Source organism: Oryzias latipes, chromosome 11 (assembly GCF_002234675.1).
Source record: "Oryzias latipes chromosome 11, ASM223467v1".
NCBI classification, from domain to species: domain Eukaryota; kingdom Metazoa; phylum Chordata; class Actinopteri; order Beloniformes; family Adrianichthyidae; genus Oryzias; species Oryzias latipes.
In genome coordinates, this window is record NC_019869.2 from 740,365 (window position 1) to 755,949 (window position 15,585).

The 15,585-nt window shown below is 43.5% G+C and overlaps 2 protein-coding genes across 3 annotated transcripts in view; one reads left to right on the forward strand and one right to left on the reverse strand.

Annotated features, from left to right (window-relative positions):
- LOC105354996 (CD209 antigen-like protein E) overlaps nucleotides 1-15,585 on the forward strand; it is a 686,243-nt gene that overhangs the window by 52,793 nt on the left and 617,865 nt on the right. The window lies entirely within an intron of this gene.
- On the reverse strand, nucleotides 44-12,366 carry LOC101157708 (potassium/sodium hyperpolarization-activated cyclic nucleotide-gated channel 2-like). Its single transcript, XM_004073708.3, has 7 exons — nucleotides 11,547-12,366; nucleotides 8,978-9,407; nucleotides 8,739-8,900; nucleotides 6,392-6,610; nucleotides 5,847-5,993; nucleotides 2,839-3,079; nucleotides 44-1,663 (listed from the first exon to the last, which is right to left on the reverse strand). The coding sequence occupies exons 1-7, from the start codon at nucleotides 12,008-12,010 to the stop codon at nucleotides 1,458-1,460; spliced, it is 1,869 nt and encodes a 622-aa protein (XP_004073756.1). The 5' UTR covers nucleotides 12,011-12,366; the 3' UTR covers nucleotides 44-1,457.

Here is a 15,585-nt window from a genome sequence, read left to right on the forward strand (position 1 = left end):
GAATGACAAGACGAACAGACGAGTACATGCAGAAGAAGCGAGATAGGAGAAAATAAAAGTATATTTATGTTTTCTGGGCATAAATATTTATATGTACATGACTTCATAAAAAGCATTTTAGCTTTAAACAAATGTGATTTACAAGAGTCTTTAGAGCTGAACACATTCACAGGGATTTCAGAAATACTGCTGCAAAAAACAACCAGGTTTACAAGTTTATGATGATAGATCCTAATGCCAAAACAATAACAGAGTGAATAGAAAAACTGTTCATTGATATTAGTTATCAGTAAAAATTATTGGCTGCTAGTTGTTACAGAAATGCAATCACCCATTTTAATATAGTTTCTTCAGGTTTAAAGTTAAACAGTCTGTTTTAAAAAGCATAATTCATGTAGTCTACAAATGATATACACATTTTTATGGAGCTTGCCTCAGAGAACTTTAAATATTTCTGCATAAATTACTAACTATAAACAGAATAAACGTGTTGACACTTGAGACAAATAGTGATCAGTTTTAGGGTCAGAACAAAATCTTCTTTTAAATTATATTTAAAAATTAAAAGATGTAACAACAATATAATGGGAATATAAATAAGTAAACAATATGAATAAACACAGTCAAAGTTACATTTACAGCTAATTTTCCGCATCGACTCTCATCAGACATGAACTCCTCTGAATAGCAGAGGCGAGTGCTGAAGATGAAGATGCTGCTCCTCACCTTCAGCCTGGTGGAGCCGAACTGTTTGAATTTTTCAGAGACGTCAAACTTTATCGATGAAAAGAGTTTGTGAAATCATCAAAATGGTCAACTGCACAGGATTCTTCTCAGAGAAACGCTTTGACTGAAAACCCATGAGCAACAAAAAGACAGGCGCCAGCATTTAACCACAGAACATAAAAGAAAAGATCATATATTAATGAGGAGAGAAGAAAATTGTGCAATTATTAAAAAAAAATTAATGTTCTAAAATTGTATTTCAAAAAGTCGTAGTTTGAGAAGGAAAAGGTCATCCTTTTTTTAAATAAAATGTTATATTTAGCTTTTAAAATGTTTTAACAGAGACAATAAATCATTTCCTGTTTAATTTATGTTGCAGGGAAGGGTTGTTATATTCATAATTATTATTCTAAATAATCAATATGCGACTTCATGAAGTACATTTTGACCTTTTTCTTACGATTTTAGGATTTTGTTCTCCTGTTTATCTTCTTTTATGGTGTCCTTAATACTCCCATAAAGTCTGATCCCATTCAAGTAAATAGAATCGACAGATTGTGTCCCATTTTTTAACAAAATTCATATTCTTCATAAGCGTTTGGGTTTCTCTGTGCACTAAAGTTGTTATGGTATGTTTGAAATGAATGGAGGATTTCTTTCTTATTGGATGGATTTTCTCCAAAGCCAAAAGCTGGAAACTGGCGTTTGTGACAGTTTTTGGGGGGGGGGGGTCACTCGGGGTCGGTTGGGGGCTGATAGCTGGACCGTCGAGAAACCCTGTCCAGGCGGTCCACCGCCACGCTCTCAAACGCCCTCCTCATCAGAGGATGCTCCTCCAGGACCTCGTTGAAGTCGTCTGCACTCAGGGAGTAGAGGCGGCAGTAGGTCTCTGCCTTCACGCTGGCCGTGCGGCGTCCCTGAGTCAGCAGGCAGATCTCTGGAAGCGACACAAACATCAGCCAAGAGAATAAGAAAAAGGTCCAGTGAGGATACCTGTCATGTTCTGTTACTGCCGCTCAAGCATCAGCGCCAATGGATAAAAGCTGCTGCCGTCAGGTAAACGTGTCTGTCAGAGTCAGACTCAGCATTTCAGGAAGTGAAGACATGTTGGTCCACATCAGCCATCGCTGATCGCAGATGACATCACAGAAACCTGTTCACTCCAACAGTAAGAGGTGTTTCTGTCTGTAGTGGATTACTACGGTGGCCCTGAGGGGTCACAACACTTCAGATTCACAACACAGCACAAAAAAACACACTACATTAACTCACAACACTAAAAAATTAACTCACAACATAATAACTCACAACACAATAACTCACAATACAACACTTTAACGGTAGTACATCTGCAACTTACATTGTTGTAAGTGTTGTGAGTTATTGTGTTTTGTTGTAAGGTGTTGTGTTGTGAGGTATTGTGTTGTGTTGTGAGTTATTGTGTTGTATTGTGAGGTATTGTGTTGTGTTTTGAGGTATTGTGTTTGTGAGGTATTGTGTTGTCTTGTGAGTTTTTGTGTTGTGAGTTAATTTTTTCAGTGTTGTGACGAATTGTAGTGTGTTATTTTGTGTTGTGAAATCTAAAGTGTCGTGCTGTGACCCCTCAGGGCCACCGTAGATGACCTGGTCTGCATGATCCTCTATGGAGAGCTGGGGACAAACAGCAGCCGTCTCTCCTGTGCGTTTAATGCGTCTCCATGAAAAAACCTTCACAGTTGGATTAATATCTGGTTTTTCTAACGCGACCTGAATGTCCTTAATCTTTTCCAATCACGTTTTTTAAGCTCTTTTGAATACAAACTTGGATTCTTGTGAATCTGTTTTCTTCATGTCCAAATACCAGAGTAAGAAACAAATGGGAGTGGATGGGGTCACTTTGATCTTTCTGCATTTGAATGTTTTTCATTGAGAAAACCACCAACCGTGCATCCAGCCTGATCCACTTATGTGCTGAAAGCAAACAGAATAAACTGCTGGGATCTGGAACTACACGCGGTCAGCAGCAGATTTGGTGACGGTTAATCAGCGACAAAGGAGAAGCTGAATCCTAGAGCCTCTTATGAGTTTGATAGAGAGCAGGATGAAGGGGCAGGTCAGTGGCAGATGATTTACCCCCGAAATATGCTCCATCGCTGAGTCTAATCTCCTTGCTTCCGCGTGGAATCACCATGACGGTGCCGTGCTGGATGAAGTACATTTTGCGGCCCAGCGTTCCTTCTCGTATGATGAAATCTCCGGGCTGAAAGACCTCGAAGCGAAGCTTGGTCAGGATTACCGTCACGAAATGAGGGTCAGTGTTGGCAAAGAGCGGCATGTTGGCGACCAGCCCGCGACAGTTATAGCTGACGATTTCCTGCAGACGACAAAGCAGATGAGGAGAGGCTCAGTGGAGGAGACGCAGACGTATGCGGGGCAAGGGGTCGTTTGGGGGGTAAAAGAAGGAAGAGGTCGTCAAACAACTGCATGTCATTAAACACCGTTTTTCCTCTAAACAAGTGTTTTTCAACCAGTGTGCCGTGGGAGATGGTCAGGTGTGCCGTGGGAAATTACCCTCATTAACTGATCTAAAAACATTTTCCATCTCCAGGATTTCAGCTCTGTGTTCATCCAAACAGTCCTGATAAAACACTGAGTAGTTAGGAATATGAAAGATCATAAAATACTTTTTACTTTGTGTTTATTTGATTCTACTAAAGACATTTTGATAAGAATGACGGTACCGCGATTTAGCCGCAGCTTCAGCTGTTTTTGGAAAAACTGTCTCCACCAATCATTCTTGGAGGCTTAATCACATGTCATCAGTCTGACCAATCAGAAGTGGTTAAAGTCTTCACTTCCTTGTTCTGATTCTGCTCAAAGTCTCTCAGTTTCAACAGAAATACCAGCTAAAGCTCGTCTTTAGCGGTGCAGCTTTCCACAGAATCCGGTGTCAGACCGTGGAACAAGAGAACAAAACAATGAGTCTGTCTGCCATCACTACATCTCCCATGATGCATTGGGTTAAAGTGACAGCGTCTCAGCGTACAATGAGTCGTCGTTAAACGTCTTGAAACAACAACAAACATCTTCTATCTTAATAATAATAATAATAATGGATTGGATTTATCTGCGCTTTTCAAGACACTCAAAGCGCTTACAGTGTGTCCATTATTCATTCACTCCTCATTCATACTTGGTGATGGTAGCTATGGTTGTAGCCACAGCTGCCCTGGGGCAGACTGACAGAGGCGTGGCTGCCATTTCGCGCCTACGGCCCCTCTGACCATCACCAGGATCATTCATGCACATTCACACACCAGTGGAGCCACACTGGAGGCAAGGAGGGTGAAGTGTCTTGCCCAAGGACACAACGACATTTTGGCTGGTGGGAGCGGGGATCGAACCGCCAACCCTTCGGTCATTGGACGACCTGCTCAACCACCTGAGCCACTGTCGCCTCTTCTAACTTAACTTTTATTCCATCTTTTAGAAAAAACAGCAGCAGCTTCCAGCTTTTTCTGCCACATTTATCACTAAAATGCTCGTTAGATCATGGAGGGACTGTAGATCAATACAGACTATAGAGTTTCTGCTTTTTTATATTTTTGGATGCTGGTGTGCCGCAGGAATTTTGTCAAGGTTAAAGTGTGCCGCGGCTCAGGAAAGATTGAAAAACACTGATCTAAACAAATCAATCATCAATCCATTGGATCAAACAAAAACTCTATGATTTCACATGAAATTAAAAAAAGGAAGTAATGATCTTATATTATTCTCACCTTTAAAGTAGTTTAGAACAAAAACTAATTATTTGGTTTGATGATGAGAAAAGTCAAAGTGGCTCCTTTGAAACTCTTTAGAAAGATTAATGTCTTATCAAACAAGTTTATATAATTTACTCAAACATTTTAGGACGTCAGAATTAAAGGTTAAAACATGTCTTTCATTGTAAAAATACAGGTTTCTGAGGATGAATGAAACATTTCACCAGAGTCCGAAAACACGTTTGTGGAGGTTTTTACAGAAATCTAAAGATTATTATAAGAATTTAAACGACAAATTAGATACAAGCAACATGTTTTATATCCAATCAATTCTTTAAGGAGCTTTTTCCATTGATAGATTAACATTTTTCCCGTCTTTTTCATACATAATCAGCTCTTTAGATGAAAATAGAAGTAGCCTGTGTGACACGTAGGAACACGTTTTTCTTTGTTCTTTGGAAGGTTGCACCATAGTTCATTTCTGAAGAAATTTACAGGAAGATAAACTTTTTTATGTTTAATTAAAATCGTTTTTTAAGCTGTAACAACAAAGAAACAATTTGAACCCTGAATAACCCAGGAGCAGTTTCCTTCTGAGCTTTTAAAGTTAATCGGACAACTAATATTTTTTTCCTTTGAGGTAGCTGCACTTATCAGTGTCAATCAGAAAATGAAATAAAATAAATGAAAACCGTTAAAAAATAAAGCAAAATAAAAAAAATAAAAAGAAAAGAAAATGAAATAAAAAAAATGAAAACATTAAAAAAAAAAAAAAAAGATAAAATAAATAAAAAAAGTATGAAAGATCAAACAAATAAAACAAAATAAAAATAATAAAAAGTTAAAATAAAATAAAATCTAATTGAAAAAAATAAAAACATGATAAAGAATAAAAAAACAAATAAAAACGCACAAAGTTAAATTTAAAAAAATGTAATCAATATTAAAAATAAAATATAAGGGAAAAAAATATATACATACATATAGATTTTTTATTTGGTAAATCAGACGTCTGTTTTACTTTGACATTTGTTTCGTTCATATCAGGACCTGCTCACATTTAAGGCACTCTAGTTCTTAGGAAGGAGGGAGATCGATTCCTAAGATTTATCTGTGGTTAAGAGAAAGCTTTATGAAAAAACAGTGTTGAACATTTACTGTAAAGTTTGCCTTTTTTCCAGTGAAAATTAAATTAAAAGAATGTGGCAAAATTAAATTATATTAAATGAAATTAAATAAAGAAAATAAAAAAGAGCGGCCACATTTGAGCCCATAGGTTGTCTGAGGTTAAGACCCGATTCTAGATTTCCTCCTGGCAGGTTTGGGCGGCGATTCCAGCTAACTCATCTGTCAATCACAGCGTAGAACAGGTCCCACCTCCTTCAGAGGGTCGCTGAGCTCTCCCAGGATGCTGTCCTCGTCAAACATCTTTCCTTGGAAGCGATGCTCGTAATAGTCGTGGATTCTCTGCCTCACGTCTGCGGGCAGTTTGTGGAAGGACATGTACTGCTCCACCTGCTTGTACTGGGAACATTTGCACAGAACAATGGGGATTTCAGAGGCAGACATCTCCCAGCATGTGTTTGCTGAACGGTTACGCAGCAGGGGGGGTTTCTGCTGGGGGCTTATTTTTCTCTCATTTTAAGTGGATTACAAACTCATTTGCAAAAGCCATCAGCAGACAGTGATCCAAACAAAGGTGCTGCCATTTGTCATCATCTGTTCAGATTTATCTTGGGGAAAATCCCCTGAAAGGGTCAGCGTAAGGCCAAAAAATCCATTAGATTAGATAATGTACATACTCCATTTGGCTCAGGCGTCCTGCATGAAATACAAGCAAGTACGCAAGACCATGACACAGACGTGGCTGGGATCACGCCAGCCGTCATGTGAGGCTCGTGGAACATGTTTGGGGTCTCTACCTTCTCCTGGTACTGCCGATGCGACGCGTCCAAAGACTGCACCAGGTTGGCGGCGTGACCCAAGAACATGGCGTAGCAGGTGGCTCCCACCACCATGCTGACCATGGTGAGCCAGACGTCACTCATGCCCTCGGGGGGGTTGGCGCCGTATCCTATGCAGAGCATGTGGCTCATGGCCATGAAAAGGGCGTAGGAGTACTGGATGTGCCAGGTGGCATTCTGGGAAAACGACAGGAAACGGCGAAGAAGGTCAACTAGAATCATTGGAAGATCAAAACATCGAAACATCCTTAGGTAGAGAGTGAAACAGTTCAAGCCTTCATTCCTTATCATTTTGGTGATTATGATCATAAAAGCTGACAGAAAGAGCGGCTGGCTGCGTGGCGGGAAGCTAGGGTTCGATTCCCAGGGGGTGGAATGAGCTTCCTCCAGTGTGAGACCCTTCACGCTACTGCCTAACCATGAAGTCACCTGTGGCGGCCCCCTGCCCGGATTAAATGCAGAGTAGTGTTGGGGGGGGACATCCTGCATGAAGTCAGCGAAGGCTGATTGGCTGATGTGCTGAAGGGTGAACAACATGATAATCCTACAGCTCAGAGTCTCAGAAAGCGTTTCTGTTCATCTCCTCTCAGGTTGGAGCTCCTCCTGCATCCATGATGCTGCCTTCAGCTCTAATCTGGTGTTCCTCCTCTTCCTCTTGACATCAGTCCGTGGATTTTCTGTTTCTGCTTCCATGCTCAGTATCTTATTGAAAAAACTACGAATAAGTTATGAAAGCTTTCCCCCAGAAGATATTTAACAAATTCTGGAATTTTACTGCAAAGGAATTATCTAATCATTTCTATCTAGAGGTTTAATTACCAGTAAAATATGTTAACAAACATTTATGAAGCTGAATATTTTAGTTTTTAAACCGTTTTTTTATTTGATCAGTTGAAATGTTTACATGAAAACCTTCCCTTTCTGTTCATTTTTTCTATGATGCTGTCACGACTTGTGATCCTTCTGTGAGAAACGTGCCGGCGGGTAATGTAAAGTGAAGAAAGTTATCCGTTTGAGGAGCTGATTTGTCCCTACGTGTAGATGAAAGGGAATATTCCAGTCAGTTTCTTCAGAACATTCTCTCCCTTTAATGATGAAAGCGGAATAATCTGATTAAAGCAGATTTCCACAGAATCCTTAAGCTTCAAATATACAGACTAATAATGAAGAGTTGTACCAAACAATAGTAACAACAAACTACAGTGCCTTGAGAAAGAAAGTATTCCGCCTCCTTGAACTTTTCAACCTTTTGCCATATTTCAGGCTGAAAACATGAAGATTTAAAACTTTAATTCTATGTGACGAATCAACAAAAGTGGAACACAATCATGCAGTGGAACCACATTTATTGGATGTTTCAAACTCGCTCCTGGATTTGGCTCCATCCATCATTGCATCAATTCTAACCATCCTCCCTGTCCCTGCTGAGGAAAAGCAGGCCCAAACCATGATGCTGCCACCACCATGCTTGACAGTTGGGACGGTGTGTTCAGGGTGAGGAGCTGTGCTGCTTTATGCCAAACAGAACGCTTTGCATTGTTGCCAAAAAGTTGGATTTTGGTTTCATCTGAGCAGATCAGCTTCTTCCACATGTTTGGTGTGTCTCCTAGGTGGATTGTGGGTAACTTTAAACAACACTTTTTATGGTTGTTTATGGTTAAGAAATGGCTTTCTTCTTTCCACTCTTCCCTAAAGGCCAGATTTGTGCAGTACTGACTGATCGTTGTCCTGTGGACAGACACTCCACCTCAGCTGTAGATCACCCAGACTCATCATTGGTCTCTTGGCTGCATCTCTGATCGTCTTCTCCTTGTTTGAGCTGAAGGTCTTTGTATATCTGCAGTGGTCTGATCCTCCTTCCATTTCAGTATTATCACTTGCACAGTTTTCCTCTGGATGTTTAAAGCTTGGAAATCTTTTTGTATCCAAATCCGGCTCCAAACTTCTCCACAGCAGAACCTCAGACCTGCCTGGGGGTCCTTGTTCTTCATGATGCTCTCTGCACTTTAAACAGAGCAGCAGCATTTATACGGAGACTTGATGACATCCAGGTGGTTCTGTTGTCATCATTAGTCATTCGGGTCAATTTTTCTGTTTTTCATTTGTTAAACTAGTTTGAAATAAATTCGTTCCACTGCGTGATTGTGTTCCACTTGTTGTTGATTCTTTACAAAAAATACAGTTTTTTGTCTTTATGTTTGCAGACTGGAATGTGGCAAAAGGTTGAAAAGTTCAAGGGGGCAAATACTTTCACAAGGCTCTGTATCCTCGTGAATGTATTTCTTTAGGACTAGCATGAACTCACCACCATATTGTTTCTATACACCCAGCAGTCTGGAGGGAAGTCCTGCAGCATGGGCACCATGAAGGTCAGGCAGCCGTCCCAGTGGCACAGCAGCAGCATCATCCCGATCAGGTTCACGATCCGGACCACGGCGCTGGCCAGGTCATACGTCATGTGGAAGATCTGCCAAACGGAGAGGAAGGTTGAAACAAGGCGTCTGTTGTTTGCATCTGTTGAAGGCACGGCCTTGTCCTGCGTACCTCCTCCCACTGATGGATGTATCGTATGAGGCGGGACAGGCGGAGCAGGCGCAGCAGGCTGAGGATCTTGGTGAAACGGACGATGCGGAGGGCGCGGGCGGTGCGGTACACGTCCGACGACTCATGCCGCCCCTCCAGATCAACGACCAGAAAGATGTAGTCAACCGGGATGGAGGAAACGAAGTCGACCAGAAACCAGGTCTGGATGTAGTGCATGCGGATCTCTTTGGGGTCCAGGATGACGTGGCTGTCCTCCACCAGGATGCCGGTGCGGAAGTTGAAGATGAGATCCATGAGAAACAGAGTGTCAGACAGGACGTTGAAGACGATCCAGGGCAGCGTGTTCTGGTCCTCAAAGAAGGTGATTCCCCAGGGCAAAATCACCAGGTTGCTCATCATCAACAGGAGCATCACGATGTCCCAGTAAAACCTGGAAACAAGACCACGGTGCTGCCGTCAGACGCTGAGGGAAAGGTTCAGGCTTCACTTCAATTTTCAGGGACTGAGAAGAGCGTGGAGGAGACGTTTGGACGAGGTAAAGGAAGGAACAGGAAGGAAACTCCTGGACAGAAACACATCCATCACAGGAACTGCTAGCATCACATGTCTGAATCCTGGATCCACTTTTAGTTTACAAAGCTTAAGATCCAAAATCTTCTGCTTGTGACTGCATAGCAGCGCTGTGTTCCATTCTGGTGTGAGTGGTAAGTTTATCGGGAAGTATTGGTAAGGATCATGGAAGTAAAACACGCAGTGTTGACGATGCGGTCGTATGACGTCCTTTCACCACTCTTGTCGTCAGTAAGGTGACTGCTTACTGACCACACAGATGGGTGTGCACGTGATCTGTGAGTGGACGTCCACGCTAACTACACTCTGATTGGCTAATTTCCTCACCTCAAACAGTCAGACTGAGCGTGCACGGATCACGTGAACAGCTCTAATGGGTCACACATTCCCTTCATTCCAGGATCTATTTCCAGTCATTGGCTGATAAAATGTTCCTTTTGATCTTAAATACAGTGGAGTCCTGGATGAGATGCTGTGAATCTGCGCCGTACGCCGTGGATCGGTTCATGCAAACACCACATGAAGACGTTTCACTGATTCAAAACACCAAATCCGTCTGTGATTGAAAAGTGGCGTCTTCTGCGTTTGATCACCGACTGGAATCCTACACGCCTATAGGCTGCGTGAGCATCAGCACATGTTAAAGATGCAGGACCGGAAACTTCTACCCGCCGCAAATGAGGCCGTTTCATTATGAGGGAAGTGTGCCACGCAGCACAGGAGCCCTTTTCTTTCTTCATCTTCATTCAGAGAAGCCATTAACTATGAATGCTGATGGCCTCGTCCGGATGGCTCTTCCATCTAAAATGCAATGAACAAAAGAAATGACGGCCTCGTCATGGGCGGGACTCATCAGCGTCTGCGCACACACATCCCATGTTCCTGCGTGTCTGCAGTGACCTGCAGAGGAGCGCGGTTTAGATTTCTTTACAGATTGTTTACATCACCTGTCAATCACCCTGGTCTTTCCCCCGCTCTGTCACTGCCGCTTCATTCTGACAGAGAACCTTTGGGGATTGAAGCCACGCCAGATCAAACATTCAGTTTGGTCTTTCTGCGTCCATCCCATATCATGTTCCTCCCACCGTTCATTCAGGAGGCATCTCTGTCTCTTCTGTTCCTTTTGTGCCTCACTGACCTCCTGCATTCACGACCGACCACTACGGGAGCAGAGATGGTCCAATAATAATAAAACTGTACTTTTGTGTTGGGCTTTTGCTCCGGTGTTTTGCCCCCCCTTCCAAAGTCTTCTGCCCCCACCTGCTGAAGATGCAGGAGTCACTGCTGTGCACGAAAACAATCAAAGTATGGATCCTCTGTGCCCCCCCACGAAGAACAGCAAAAAGATCAGCGTCTGCAGCCCTAAAGAGGGACTTTCCCAGAAAAACATCTCTAAAAATCAGGAATTCTCTCATTTCTGATGACACTTTGCTTTAGAACCTCATCAAAACTCTGTTTTCCAGAGGAGGCTGGTTTAAGGAGAGCAGGTCCTTTGTAAACCCCCCCCCCAGCAGTGTTATTATTGCATAATAGAACAAGATGGGAATTATAGGGATTCTTATGGGCAATAATCCCCACGTTCGGCTTTATCCTTCCTGTCTGCTCCGGCCTGATGGGGGAAAATTGTTTAAAGTTGATACCAGCCGTTCTTCATAACTAGAACAGATTTCTGCAGAACAACATGTTTCTGTTTGAACCTCAATAAATGCTGTAAAAGTGAACTTTGACCAGAACGCTTTCAGCTGAAACAGAGAGACCCTCAGGATGGTTGTGCTCTCCGTATGCGGGTGGCGTGCTATGAGTAACACGGAGGATCATGTCCTATATTCTGCATGGATACTCAAATCCCTTCATCTCCTTATCACTGCTGTGACATCAGCTTCTGTCCTTGAAAACCGGATCTGAGCGCTCAGTCGCTCCCCGGTTGGAGAGGAGAAGCTTTAACGCTTTCAAGGAAACGGCATGGAGGACAGGGAGACCCATGGACGCCCCCGGTTACCTGAAGTCACTGTAGGGGTGGATGATCCACACTCCAAAGCTCTTGACCCTCTCCTGCTCAGCAGCAACCCCTTTGTGGCTGCCAAACATGCGCAGGGAGAACTTATTGATGCCGGGCTGCAGCAACGAGCCCAGCTGCTTCTGGAAGTAGGTGGGCTGGTCCTGAAGGATCTCGTCCACGCCACCACCTTCGCCCTCGCCGTGGACGTCCAGCAGGCCGTCGGGGTCGGCCGTGTAGTCATCGTTGTGGGTCTTGACCAAGGAGAAGAGCGTCCTGGACACGTCGGCCCTCTTTTCTGTCTTTGGAGAAGGGGTGGCTGGAGGGGTGGTCCGCTGGGAACCGCTCCTCCACCTGGAGAAGCGGAGGCTGCTCCAGCTGCGGTACCTGGAGATCTCCGGTTTGTGGGACGGACTTTCCCCGACGACCTTCTGCTCCTCTGCGGCGGTCCTGGCCGGGCTGGTCATGTCTGGACTTTGAGATGAACCTGAACGGAAAGATGGATGTCTGCAGCAAAGTTCAGCTGCTGACGCCGTTTGATGCAAAAGACATTTGATATTTGACTAAAAAACCACCTTAAAAACCTTCACAAGCAGTTGGTCCCTCTGACAAAAAGAAGAGAAATGTTCTTCACCAAATCCCTTAAAAAGTCCACGCTGTTTCTCCACGAAAGAGTTTGTAAAGTTCAGAAAATCTGCGCAGATCTGCGCATCCTGCAGCGCAGACGCGCAAACATCAGCCGCAGCTGTGGCCGCGCGGTGTGAGGAGCGGCGCAGATTGCGGCGGAGGCTCGGTGGCCGTTCCTAATCGGCTTGAGCGTCCATTCACCCCCCCCCCCCCCCCACTCACGTGGTGCAGCCCCCTCCCCTCCCGAGGAGCGTGCAGAAGCAGCAGCTTCATGCTCTCAGGACCCGCCCGGAACCAGAACCAGGACACAAAACCTGAGGACTGGAACCAGAACCAGAACCAAAACACCCGAGGACCCATTTAATTAAGCTCACTTTATTTATTTACAGATAAACGAATTAAATATATTCTAAATTACCGTAAGTAAATGCGGGAAGGTATAAAAGTTAAAAAAAAAAAAAAAGTAAAATGATTTTAATTTATAAAACTGGGAAAAATAAAAACAAACATTTTTTGCATTCCATTTTACTGGATCAAAAGGAGAGTAAAAAAATAGGCAAATAACTCAAAGAAATGTGGAGTTTTGTCTTTAAATGTAGTTCTATGACTGTAAGGATAAAATTTAAAAATAATTAATTTTCACAGTCAGAAAAAAACAAACAGGAGCTTTTTCCCCGTCAGGAAGAAATCTGAGTCATTTTGCTTCCAACCTCTTTACACACCTGAGGATCCCAGGTGCGCAGAGGAGCAACCCCCGCGCATGCGCAGATTCCCGTTCAATGCAAACTTTTTGTAACCAGTTATTTTATAAGCAAACGTTTTGTTTTTTCGTTTTGTATAATTTTTTGTGAAAACTTTGTTTGCAATTTAGGAAATTTCAAATTGTGACTTTTATTCTAAAATAAATCATCTGTTGTTTTCACTTGCATTCAATGTAAATCAACGTAAATCAATGTGAACCAAAAAAGAAACCTGCAGAAATGTGCTCGTTTGAAACATCAGACTGAAAGAACTGCTGAAGGGTTTCAAGTCAAAGCGGCTTTTATTTTGAAAATATTTATGGAAAGACACACACACACATATTTACATATACAGTATTGATGTGGAAAAGTATAAAGTCATTTTTTCAAACCTCTTTTAAGACTTTTCTTTTGGCTTTTCTGTACAAATTGATCCCACAGGAGACATTTTTTCCTGCCAATGTGAGGATTTCCACCTTAAAAAAATGAGGTTTTTATCCCCCAAACCGTCCCTTTCGGGGTCATGGCGTTGCTGGAGCCTATACCCCGTGGGCGAGGGCGGGGTGCACCCTTGTTCTGGTGGTGCTGGTCTGGGTGAAGCATGACGGTGAACGGAAAGATGGGATCATGAAAACGCCCTGGAGGTGAAGCTCTGTCTGACCTGATTCAGGCCACGCCCTCCTCAGATCACCTTTCACTATTGTCACGTCTGTTTGCTCCTTTCGCAGCGTTTAGCTGCTGCACCTGAGAAGCTGCCGGCTCCGTCACGGGTCGCTGCACCACCCGCCGGGTCACTGGGTCGGTCGTTCATTATTCAGCAATCAATCAACAGCGAGCACACATTTGTTTGGATTCCTTCAGAAAGATGAACCTGCTTCTTACCTGCAGGGGATTCAGGACAGGTAAAGCAAAGGCAGACAGTCACTTCCCACTCTTTTAATAATAACACAACAGTGGCGTTGACATCCAGTCCCCGGGACAGCAGGACATGTCCACAGAGACAAGAGTCCCAATCTGCCGCCTCTGCTTTCATTTCAATCTGGGATGTGAAGCAGGATCAGCTTTAATGTCGCCTCCGGAAGCACAGATGTGCCTCTTAAACCCTTCATTTACTAAAGCTCTTACGGCTCTAAAAAACTAATCAGTCACTTAAAATGTCATCAATCATCTGCAAACTGTTGCAGCAGGAGGTCAGTTATGAATTCAAACGTTTGTTTTGTCTTTAGGTTTGACAGTGAACTTCAGCCTGATTGGTTGGTTTGGGGATTTGACGGGCTCCTGATGTCCGGAGGGTCTTCAGCGCAGATCACAGGAGGACAGATGTGCGTCCGCTCACCAGAACCACACCGGATCAAAGAAACCTGCAGTGACGTGTCCACCGTCACGCAGATGTTTCGGGTCACAGAGGTCAGTCTGATCTCAGAACCATGAAAGTCTTGGAAGAACCGAGACAACCCGGACTCAGCAAACAGCGCCATCTTCCTCGTCTGGGCTGTGCTCTGAACTTCTCCTTTTCAGCTGGATTTGTTGCCACATAATTGCCTGAAACTGAAGATGGCGTGACGGTTACTCCCCACTCCCCTAAAAGCATCTCCAGGTGTGTTGCGTCACTCACCTGGGCGCCGTGCCGTTCTTCAGGTATTTGCAGATGGGTGCGTATCCGTTCAGAAGGCCTTTCACGTTGGCGAGCTCCTCCTTCCAGCTGTTGACCTCTTCCTTGAGGGTCCCTGAGGGGCAGAAACACACGTCAGACTTGGGTGCAGTTCCCGGCGCTACCACGTGGTGGCAGCAGAGCACTGGCAGGTTTGGTTCTACCTAAAGTCTGCTCGTGAGCTTGTTCCATGGATGCCAGCTCCTCCGTTTTCCTTTTCTGCACAAAATGAGAAAACGAAGGAAATGTCAGGTTACACCACAAAGATTCAGATTATTTTGAGATGATTCAGCTCCTTTGGGTCAGAAAATGGATTTGTTTGATGGAAATATGAACCTGAAGGTGGCAGAACCTTCATCCTCACCCTAAAGTAGTCTGTTTAAATGTACTACAAGTACTTGATACTAAAAGTGAGACGGTATGATAGAGGTTTACTTTATATAAAGAATCCATATATTGTAAATTTGAAATGTTCCAATTTAGTCTGAAGAAGTATTCAGTTACTTCTCGTCCTTCACATCCATGTTTGCTACACTTAAACCAAAATATACTAAACTTTTTAAGTGTATTAGTTTTCTATCATTTTTATTTAATTTTATTTTAATTTTTTAGCTGCTGTTCTTCATAACAAGCAAACCCCCCCCAAAAATGGTCGATTTCACTCTCAAAGCCCAGAAGAGAAGGGTTGTCAGTTCTCCGGGGTTCCTCCTGGAGCAGTCTTCAGATCTGTGGGATCCGTTAGTGTTTTCTGGACCGACCCTTTCATCAGAGCGTCACAGCATTTCCACACATCAGCAGCACATCTCCTCCAGGTTCCCCATTTGTTTTCAGTTTGGGTTTTTAGAACTCTAGTATTTTTCTTCTTCTTCTCGTCTTCTGGTGTCACAACGTGGATGTGGGCCGTGACTTCCTCCCACAGGAAAGGCTTTTGTAACAGGATCAGCTCTGTAACAGGAAGTTAACTTCTGTTACACTGAGCTCTCCAAAGCTGGTTTTGAAAACCCTGGTCTCATTTCCAGGGGAG